This window comes from Dipteris shenzhenensis, chromosome 24 (genome assembly GCF_047967505.1).
Source record: "Dipteris shenzhenensis isolate YYH24624 ecotype China chromosome 24, Dip_SZ_1.0, whole genome shotgun sequence".
In the NCBI taxonomy this organism is placed as follows: domain Eukaryota; kingdom Viridiplantae; phylum Streptophyta; class Polypodiopsida; order Gleicheniales; family Dipteridaceae; genus Dipteris; species Dipteris shenzhenensis.
In genome coordinates this window covers 45,366,126-45,377,131 of record NC_141619.1, presented here as the reverse complement: position 1 = coordinate 45,377,131, position 11,006 = coordinate 45,366,126, and the positions used below count along the sequence as shown (strand labels likewise).

The 11,006-nt window shown below is 42.7% G+C and overlaps 1 protein-coding gene across 1 annotated transcript; it reads left to right on the top strand.

The window, feature by feature from the left end:
* Positions 1 to 6,529: 6,529 nt before the first annotated feature.
* Positions 6,530 to 9,216, top strand: LOC147886662 (adenosylhomocysteinase 1). The gene is made up of 4 exons (XM_087395472.1): positions 6,530 to 6,674; positions 7,289 to 8,025; positions 8,212 to 8,748; positions 8,881 to 9,216. Exons 2-4 carry the CDS (start codon positions 7,315 to 7,317, stop codon positions 9,088 to 9,090), a joined length of 1,458 nt encoding a protein of 485 aa, XP_087251598.1. The 5' UTR covers positions 6,530 to 6,674; positions 7,289 to 7,314; the 3' UTR covers positions 9,091 to 9,216.
* Positions 9,217 to 11,006: the final 1,790 nt, after the last annotated feature.

The window sequence follows — 11,006 nt, the reverse complement described above, 5'->3', positions numbered from 1 at the left end:
AAGCCATCCACTTTTGCTGATCATTAGTAATGTGTTGTGGCACATGTCACATCATCGATGATCAGCGTACTGATGATTAACAAGCTCTTGTGGCATAGTTGACACACATGTCATTTTGGCAATCGGCTTACCAATGATCAGCAAGGTAACATAGCATGCTGCACATCATCAACGATCTACATGGAACAATTTAGGTGGCGTGTCTTGGCCATCAAGTGACACCTCAAATGCTATCACCTTGTCAATCATCAACAAGGAGATGTGTCACATGACATGTCATTCACAATTGGCAAGTTGGTGTGGCATAGTTGAGGTGATGAATCATGGGCAAGAGGTGGCACATCATTAGTAATTAGCTTGCCGATCATTGGCAAGGTGATGTAGCATTGTGAGGTCATGCATCATCAATAAGGTGACCTGGCAAGCAACACATCATCGGTGACAACGACGATCGGCTTGATGGTCATCAACAAGCTGATGTGGCATGCTAGATATCTTGTTATCGACATTGAGTTGCTGACGATTAGCAATAGGTATTGTACATGCTTGTGACACGTGGTCTTGATGCGTAAGCGGTGGTAAGCTCCACATCATGTAGTCTCATGCTGGTAGCCATTAGAGAATCTAGGCCATCGAATAAGCCACTTTTTATCTAATTCATATCCAAACTATAGTTTTTGCAAAGTGTCTTGACCAACTCCACCTCATGTCCAAATTGAAGTTGCTCCTCTCCCTCACTTCCGCTCTCCACCTCTCCTTGATCCCAAACTTTGGCTCCCCTCACCCCCCTCGCCCTCCTCTCCCTTGTCTCATGTCCCAACTGCAAGTGCAATTTCCTCCCCTCAAATCTCACGTCCCAACAAACCTCACGTTTACTCACCTATTGAACTCACATCCCCATTGTCTTGAATTAAATGGTGCCTAAAAATCTATCTCACAAGGGGAGGAAGAAACCAAGGAAGCTGATTGATATTGGATTAGGGTCTCAACCATTGTCACGGTTGTGGATTTGTGGCTAAAGTCAAGGGCTGATAGAGAAGCTAGTTAGTTGCCCTACATCGATGCTTGAAGTCAGCAAGGCTTCCTCTCAAGTAGTAACACATGCATAGGGTGGCTCCTTGACCCTCCAAAAGCTCAAGAAAAATAAAATTTGTGGAAGAATCAATAGAACAATTTGAGGACACATGCTTGATTGCAATTTTCCTTAGAAGAACTAGAGGCATGGTGAATAATATTTGCATCCTGTGGACTTTGTATAGCTCTAGTATTGGAAGACATCAATGGAGACAACTAGAAAAATAGTAGAGAAATACCAATGAAGCATAGGGAACCATTGCAATGACCTCATCTAATGAAAGGTCAAATTTACTAGCTTGTCGATGATTCCTTGGAGAGAGTTTCATAACTATCATATGACGCTGGATCACAGACTTGGAATGTCGTCACATTACTGGAAACTAGAGATAGCGACATAGATAATATTTGTATTTATAATGATGACATAAACATCATAGTCTGTGATCATAGCCGAGGTGAAATGAAGAGCATGGTCTATTTGACTAAGGACGAGTGGCTTATGATGTAGGAATTTGAGCCAATCTACTACCTCCTAGATAATGGGTGGATGGAGCACATGATGGTAGCATTTACTATCTACAAAGATAGGATCCATGTGTGAGGAAATGTGCAAGTTTCAACTGCTACAAGGCCAGGATGGCAATGGGTAGCACTCACTTATTGTGTGAGGAAACAAGGTGCAATTCCTTAGGAGACGTGATTCCTCAAATCATTCTTGTTGAGCTGGCTAGGCTCCGATCAAAGATAATCTCCGACAACATTACTAGCTAGAGACATGCTGCTTGAATTTAATTAGAGAATTTTCTCACTTATCTTTGGTTCAATGCTCATGTTAACAATTACCAACTAATATAAATACCAATCTTTCAACTATTTGGGCATTTATGGTGCATTTCAAAATGTTGTCATAATTTCAACTATTGTAAATACACATCCTATATGGGCTTGTGCGATAACCCTTATTTTTGTACCTCCTTCGATCCTATAACAATTATCTTGAATGTAAAGCCTACAATTCAATATGAAACTTGTGAAAATAGAATAATTTTTATATAACTCAGAGTTGAAACATGCCAAATGATTATGAGAGTAGAACTCTAATTTTAAAACTAAAGAAATTAATTTCGATCTAAATCTAAAGAATTACCTTTGAAACTAAATCTAAAGAATCACCTTAAATGTAAAGCCTACAACTTGATATTGAAATCTTAAAAATTTGATTGTAATGGTATTGGCCATGCAAACTTGAACATATATGATTATAAGGCTAGGAAAATTAGGACGGTGTGTGCGGGCCATGTCATTGATAATCAGCTTGTCATGTATTGGCAAGCTGATTGGGTAGACGATACATGATCTACATTAGGAGATGAGTCCAATCGGCTTGCCAATCATCGACAAGCTAATATGGTAGATGACACATCATCTCTATTAGGCAATGCATCATTGGCAATCAACTTGCCGATCATCGATAAGTTGATCTAGGTAGGCAACATGTCATCAGTGATCAGCTTGCCAATCATCGGTAAGTTGATGTGGCATAGTTGTTGAGGAGGTAGGCAACACATCATCAGCAATTGGCTTGCTAAGTTAGCATGGCAGGCGACACATCATGGGTATCAAGAGACATGTATCTGCACTTGGCTTGCTAATCATTAGCAAGATGATGTGCCAGATGCCAAACGACACATCTTCTGCAATCAACTTGATGGATGTGGCATGATTGTTGAGAAGGTAGTCGAATGTCATCCACAATTGACTTGTTAATGATTGGTAAGTTGACATTGGTAATCGGTATGTTGATAAAGTTGATGTGGCATAATTGTTGAGGAGGTAGGTGCCACATCATTAACGATGATCAAGTACTTGGGGCATGATGGATAAGGCACTTTTTCAAGGCTCCTCACCCTCACCTCTGATCTCCAACTCTCTTGGTCCTCGGCCGCTAACCTTATGTCCCAACAAAAGTTATGTGAAGTGTTCTTACACCTCATGTGCCAGTGTTTCACATCAATGGCCAAGCACATGTCCTAGTGTTTCTAGTTCCAACGGAATTGAGCTAAAGTGTCTTAAAGAAGAATGGTGCCCAAACTTTAGTCTCAAAAGGGAAGGAAGGAGCTGGAGAATCTGGTTGACATCAGATTACCCACCAAAGGCTGATCCTTCCCGATGTGTTGTAATTCTCTCGGTAGTGTGGTGTTACCCGCTCTTTCTAGTTCGTTTTTGGCATAATGGCCCTGTTTTCGACATATGAAGCACTCATCCAACGTAATCTCCACAAACTCTGGGATCTCCTAGCTTTGGTCCCAGAGGATCCAAACACATTTGTTCTTGAGAGGGGTCTTCGAAGCATGGGGCACCAGAAGCACCTTACCCAGAGTGGCTACCACCCTTTCCAGCTTTTGCACCAGCTAAGAAGGAAGCATAGGAAATTCGTCAATTGAAAAGGCCGAAGAAGACAAAAGCTCTACCCACCAACTCATTGCACACTGCTTCTGACACACATTGCACTAAGAAGAATCCTTTGCCCAAGAACTTGGCTAAGTAGCAGCTCAAAGGTAGATCACATTCATACCCCATAAACTGAGTGAGCTCACTCAGTTTATGGCTAAGTAGCAGCTCGATAATGGTTTTGTCCAATGTTTGCATGCTTGCTGTAATGGGTTGCTTTGATGCATAATTATATTAAACTTGGAATCCATTATCTGGACAATTCAACATTAAAAACTCAAGGAGTCAAGACACATTATGCTAATCGCTTTAGCTTTGTTGGCTCTTTTATTTTTGGAAGTTAAAACTTTAGAATTCAAAAAATACTTAATTTTGTGTTTGATAATTGCTAGAGCCAGCCTTGTGACTTGCAGATAGTATTTCTAAGAGTCAAGTATGCATATTGATATTTATACAAGGGTTGCTCTAGCAATTATGTGCTCTAGCCCAATGTTAGAATTATGTGCTTCTATGAGATTTAATGTCAAGATGTTATGTTGATGGATTTCTCCAATGTCTACATGCTTGCTGTAATGGGTTGCTTCAATGTGTTGCTTTGACACATACTTACATTAAACTTGGAATATGTTAAGGGCTTTGTTACACACACTCATTAAGATTGAAAACCTTGTGAACGATCCAAACAAAACACTTGTATCTTTCCCATGGCTAATGATTAAGCTATTTTCAATGGAAGGGCTTCAATCTAATCTATATATTTAAGGGTTCTTCTTGAATATACACTCTCAAAGATTGTTGTATGCATATAGACATCAATGACTAGTTCAGAGAAACTTGGAGGTTGGGGAGGTCTTGTATCAAAGATTGTTACATGCATATATACTTCAGAGAAAGTTGGAGGTTGGGGAGGTCTTGTATCATAGCAAAAGTAAAGGGAATGACATGTGGGAATTATCGATAGCCTTGACCACTTTCAAGCATGCCTTGAGCATAAATAGGATGACACGAGTACTGAACCCATGCTTTGCATGGGCAAAGATGCATGACCATCCTCAACCACTCCCCATTTGAAGGTGGATCTTTGTTTCTTAAATTTTGGCTAAGTCTTAACCCATGGCTTTGAGACCTTTAATCTCCTCCTTTCATTCCATTAACCTTCCATCTCCTCCTTCCTCCCAAAGGTGACCTTCCATCTCCTCCATTCCATTGACTTTCTATCTCCTCCTTGCCCTTAAAGCTGCCTCTTGTCTTTCCACCTCCTCCCCCCTCCAAGCCTCCACATCTGTACTGAACCCGTACTTTGCACGAGCAAAGATGCATGACCATCCTCCACCACTCCCCATCTGAAGGTGGATCTTTGATTCTTAAATTTTGGCTAAGTCTTAACCCATGGCTCTGAGACCTTCCATCTCCTCCTTCCTTCTGAAGGAGACCTTCCATCTCCTCCATTCCATTGACCTTCTATCTCCTCCTTGCCCCTAAAGCTGCCTCTTGTCTTTCCACCTCCTCCTCTCTTAAAGCCTCCCTCTTGTCTTTCCACCTCCTCCCCCCTCCAAGCCTCCATCCAAGAGCTCCTTCTTTATGACACGTGGCAGGGTCTTCTCTTCCAAGCTGCCACGTGTCCTCTCCTTTTTTTTTGGGTGTCCATGGTTAATAGGTTAAAGATGTTATCTTTGCAAGTATGGGAGTGTTTAGGTGAGCTCATCCATAGTTTTGAAAGTATAGGAAAATACATTTTTTTCTAGAAAATCTAAGAGATGACACTTCAAAGTTCATATCTTAACTTGAGATTCTTTTTTAATATTCTATTGCTTTCGATATGAGTTCTTGGATATTACATTCCCATTTGATATTAGTATACTCAGACAATTTAGTATACTAAGTTGAAATTCTTATCGACATTCTTTTTGTTTCTCAACATGGGTTCTTGGCTTTTAATTCCCTCATATTCTATTCAACACACGAACAAACTTTGATTCCACGATAGGATTACTTTGGTGTTATCACCAAATTTGTTCATATGTCATTGAGGTTTCGGAATAAAGTTTGACCAACTCAAGGGTGATTGTTTGCTTCCATCATGTAGGTGCAATAATGTCCCATGGATAAATTTGTGTACCAAATATTCCCTAAGTAAAATAGTAATAGTTAATTTGTGCATTGAATTTATAAAAAGTTTGTATATGTCAAATTTAGGAAGACACATAATTTATAGAGAAAAAGGGGAAAGTTTCCCACATAAAGAAAGTTTTCCCACATAAAGAAAGTTTTTAGTACACTTGTGATCCGTGGAAGGATGATAGATGTCTTGAGTTAGGAGTCAGAAAATCTTTGTGAGGTGATGTCACCCATAAGTGAGCTTGGCATAATCTCACTGAGAGGGCAATTTTAGGGAGGCAGAGTTGGTGGGCACAACGAGATGGCGAGTCCCAAAAGGTCAAATTTGGTGTGTGAGGGGGGGAAGGAGGACACCAAAGAGAGCTGCTTGGTTGGAAGCAAGGGGACGTTGTGGCATGGGAATGGTGGTCAAGGAGGGGGTAGGCATTGGTGGACCGCAGAGGTGATGGGGATGATGCAGAGGGAATTGTGTCGTGGGAGGATGAGGAAGAGGAAGCGTCGGTTACTCGAGGGGAGAGTCTCCTCCGGAGTCTTTGGGTTTTTTTCTTTTGCGTGCAAGAAGACAAATAAAATTAATATCAGAAAGGGTTCAAGGGTCTCGACGGGGTTGTGTGCGAGAGCCTCCTCCTTCTAAGGAGACTGTCTCTATCTGCGTCCTGTGGGGGGGTGGGTTGGTGATATGGGGATAGTTGGGGGGGGAGTGGAGGCCACGATGGAAGATATTTGGATGGTAGGGGGGGGCCACGTCCCTTAAGGAGGTCACAAGGGGTGGGTGTAAAGGATCCATTAGGGTAGGGGCAAAGGTTACACCGAGTCAGTGTGAAGAGACCTTAAAGGGAAGGGTACGTTTACACCAAGGGAAAAGTATTGGTGACCTTCTTCATCTTCTTCCTGTTCTTCTTCTTCGTTGTGTATTTGCTTTTAAAGGCCGCAGGGCTTCCGCCATAGCCATTCTTCTTCAAGCTCGTTTGCGGTTTCTGCTGCTTCAGGAGCTTCCCTCGCTCCCCCTCGCCGATCTTCCCCCTCCTGTAAGTTCTATTCTGCTCTTTTCGTTGTCTCTTTTGGTGTTTCTTCCACCATTTTCTGCCCGCATTTCGCTTCCCGTGGATAATTTAGGTTGCTGCATTTTTTAATTGGAGCTTTTCGAGCCGCTTGTAGCTTCTCATCCTTAGCATTGCTTCTACCGTATTTGCCGTTGTATCGAGCTTCCCGCTGCATTTTTTGAGCTGCGTTTTTCCTGTGTTCGGGATCTTCTCCTGGTTTTCCACCCGTGGTTTTTCGGTTCGTGTCGATGTTCTCTCTCCGTTGATCCAGCTGCATTTCGTTTTTCTACCTGCATTTTGTCATCTTGGATCTTTCGCTCCAGCAGTTCGCTTTTCCGATTCGCTTCGAAACTTTTTTTTAAGAAGCTGGTTATCGGTTTCTCCTGCGGCAAGTGTACGTTGTATATTGGTGGTTCCTATAGCTTCTAGTATTGTTTTGCTTAGCGTGCTTGTCCGTTGAAGCGCTTGTGCACCGAAAATGCATTTCGTCCACGGCTCTTTTGCGTCAGCACATTGAGTGGAGATCCCTTGTCCTGCATTTGTACTCGCATTTGCTTGTACGCTTTCTCCGCGGAGTCTGACAGTCGTTTTGCCTCCAGCTGCTGCGGCGTGTGTGGTTGTAGCCATGGATCTCTCCGTGCAGAAGGGTGCCAAGGGGTTCGAGTTCAAGGTCAAGGACATGTCGCAAGCTGACTTTGGCCGTCTGGAGATCGAGCTCGCTGAGGTCGAAATGCCCGGTCTTATGTCTTGTCGCACTGAATTTGGGCCCTCCCAGCCATTCAAGGGAGCTAGGATCACAGGATCTCTTCACATGACCATTCAGACCGCTGTCCTGATTGAGACTCTTACTGCTCTTGGTGCCGAGGTCCGCTGGTGCTCGTGCAATATCTTTTCCACGCAAGATCACTCTGCGGCTGCTATCGCACGCGATAGCGCATCCGTCTTTGCTTGGAAGGGTGAAACGCTTCAAGAGTATTGGTGGTGCACCGAGCGAGCTCTCGACTGGGGTCCTGGCGGCGGTCCAGATTTGATTGTGGACGATGGTGGAGATGCAACTCTTTTGATTCACGAGGGTGTGAAGGCTGAGGAAGCTTATGCCAAAGATGGATCGCTTCCCGATCCCGCGTCCACGGATAATGTGGAGTTTCAGATCGTCCTCTCGATCTTGCGTGATTCGATAAAGCAAGATCCCAAGAAGTACCTCAAGATGAAAGAAAGGCTGGTCGGCGTTTCGGAGGAGACAACAACTGGTGTCAAACGCCTCTACCAAATGCAGGCTAACGGATCTCTGCTGTTCCCTGCAATTAATGTAAACGATTCGGTGACTAAGAGTAAGGTAAGCTTTTTCACATATGGTGCCTCTTGGAGACGTGCAGTCAAGAGCTGCATTGGATCTTTGAGATAGTTTGCTAGCCGGATCTCATTGTTTGGCCCTTGTTCGACCTCTTTCTCTCTCGATTGTTTGAGTTGAAAATTTCGTTCAGAGAAGTTTGATGTATCTATCTAGCGTCGGTGACTGCAGTTTGATAATCTCTATGGATGTCGCCACTCCCTACCTGATGGATTGATGAGGGCCACAGATGTGATGATTGCGGGAAAGGTTGCAGTTGTTTGTGGTTATGGTGACGTGGGCAAGGGTTGTGCAGGAGCCATGAAGGCTGCAGGGGCCCAGGTGGTTGTCACTGAGATTGATCCCATTTGTGCTCTGCAAGCTTTGATGGAGGGAATTCCTGTTTTGACTCTTGAAGATGTGGTGGCGACTGCTGACATCTTTGTCACTACCACTGGTAACAAAGACATTATCATGGTTAGCCATATGAAGAAGATGAAGAACAATGCTATTGTCTGCAATATTGGTCATTTTGACAACGAGATTGACATGCTTGGATTGGAGACTTACCCTGGAATTAAGAAAGTGACCATTAAGCCACAGACTGATCGCTGGGTGTTCCCCGAAACTAAGAGTGGCATCATTGTCTTGGCTGAGGGAAGGTTGATGAATTTGGGTTGTGCCACGGGACACCCCAGCTTTGTCATGTCATGCTCTTTCACAAACCAGGTGCGACTTTCTTAACATGTCTGCTGTTTGCTCCTCATTACTTCTAATCTTTTTACTTTTGCCATTCCTGCATTCTTTCCTCTTTAAAAGAAGATGTTTGATGTGGCATGTCTGTGACACATGCATTATCAGGTGATTGCCCAGTTGGAGCTGTGGAAGGAAAGGAAGTCGGGCAAGTATGGAAAGGAAGTATATGTTCTTCCTAAGCATCTAGATGAAAAAGTTGCAGCCTTACATTTGGACAAGCTGGGTGCAAAGTTGACGAAGCTTTCCCCAGATCAGGCTGAATATATCAATGTCCCAGTGGAGGGACCTTACAAGCCTCCACACTATCGTTATTAGGCATCAGTTCTTGAAGATTGGTAGTACCATAATATGTTCAATTCTCTTTCTCATCCTTCATGAAAGGTGGGAGATGCATTGTAATTCGGCTTCTGCTTAAAATTGCATCGTCATTAATTTTTTGAATCGAGACCCTTCATGGAGATCTTTCAGATTTCAAGTCTCTGAAATATTTCTCTTGGAAGTTGATCTCGGCATATTGCTATTTGTTTCTTATCTGCTGTCTCATTGCCGCACATCTTATGATTGACAACTAACATGAATATCTATCATACGAGAGTGGATTGATTACAGTTCATCATCTCAATTGGGTGACATGTCTAGTTTCGTGTCAATGGAGTGTTGTAACTCGTGTAAATTTCCATCACGAAAGAGCCACCTGGATTTCAACGGTTTTGCATTGTGTGGAAATTGCTACGCATCATCTGAATAGTTGGGGTTTTTTAAAATCTCATTCAAATCATATCTTAAACTAGCCATCTTACCCTTTTTTTGTGGATATCAACATCGGTTGATTGTTGAGCCCTATAATTTTTAAGGGTTGCTAAGAAGTTTTCAAAGGCCGTTTATACTGGTGTAATTGCTTAGTAGCTGTAAGACCATACTTTGCATGGAAAATTTTGTCTCTTGCTGCAGTAGAGCTACTATTAGCTGAGAAGGTTATACCATCATTACTCAATAACCCTGTCAAAAATGTTACTGGGTCTGGTTGGTAAAAACCTTATCTCGGTTTGTGTCACAAAAACCTGTTATGCTTTGGTAATTTCTAGATTTTTTGACATCTGCAAGGGCATCATGACTAGCAAGTTGAACCTTTAACATTTTGTAATAGGATTTAACATGATCAGGAAGTTTCAACCCGTAAAGCTCCTCTATGGAGGTACTAGTAGTAGACATCATTCTACGAATAAAGGATTGCTCTTTGTAGAGTATTCAAGCTGAATAGCAAGGTTCAACTTGAATAGCCTCTCGAACAGGGGAGGTCATGTGATAAACACAAGGGAGCATTTAAAGAGGTCGTTCTAACATAACCACATTCTTGTAAGGGCCCATCTAGCTGACTACTCTTCCCTCACGAGGCTTGAGAAAGGAGTTCTTATCGTTCTTATTTGCCTTGACATTGTTATGTGGATTGGCTCACATGGTAGGTTATTATTTTTTTGATAGGTTCAGAATCTCTTTTTATTCACCGTTATGAGTGCAAGGGAAGTTCGCGTCCTACATTCAATTGTGACTTATGCATGGGAAATATTAGGTACATTTGTATGGAGGGGAGACCGAAGAACCTGTGAGTGCTCTTAATGTTGACGAGATTTCCCCCCTTAAATAATGGACTTATTTTCAGCCCCAAGAAAAGCAAAAGGCTGCAGAGGGTAAACAACCGAGATAAATCGTGGCACTGTAGCCTATCTTTACACACAACATAGCACCAAGCACCTAGGTGCTTTCACTTTAACCAACAAACAGAATACAGTTAACAGACATTTGGCAAGGCCCCGAGATGAGCTCCACAACCCTCCGACCTGGCTACAGTATTTAACGTATATCGGTTTCAGACCGAAGACATCGATCCCTCAAATGTAAGGGAGTCCTTTTGCCACAACAGATGATAAACCTTTGTGGGTCACCTAGCCCGATTGAACTTACATTTGAGTATGCGATAAGAGAGCCCTCATGTATCTTCGAAACGGCGCCGTAAGTAAAGGAAGCAGAGGTCAGCCAATTGAACATCTAGCAAGAACTTAACCTTCCCACTACCCAACATTGATCAAATACCTCTTCGTAGATGATATAGATCTCTCAGCAATCACGACATTGTACGATATCTTAGCTGACCATTTTCTCAATGGGCATCTCGAATCTGTCGGCCACTGATTAATCATCCAACTACGGCTCAGAACATAGTTTGATTGCTA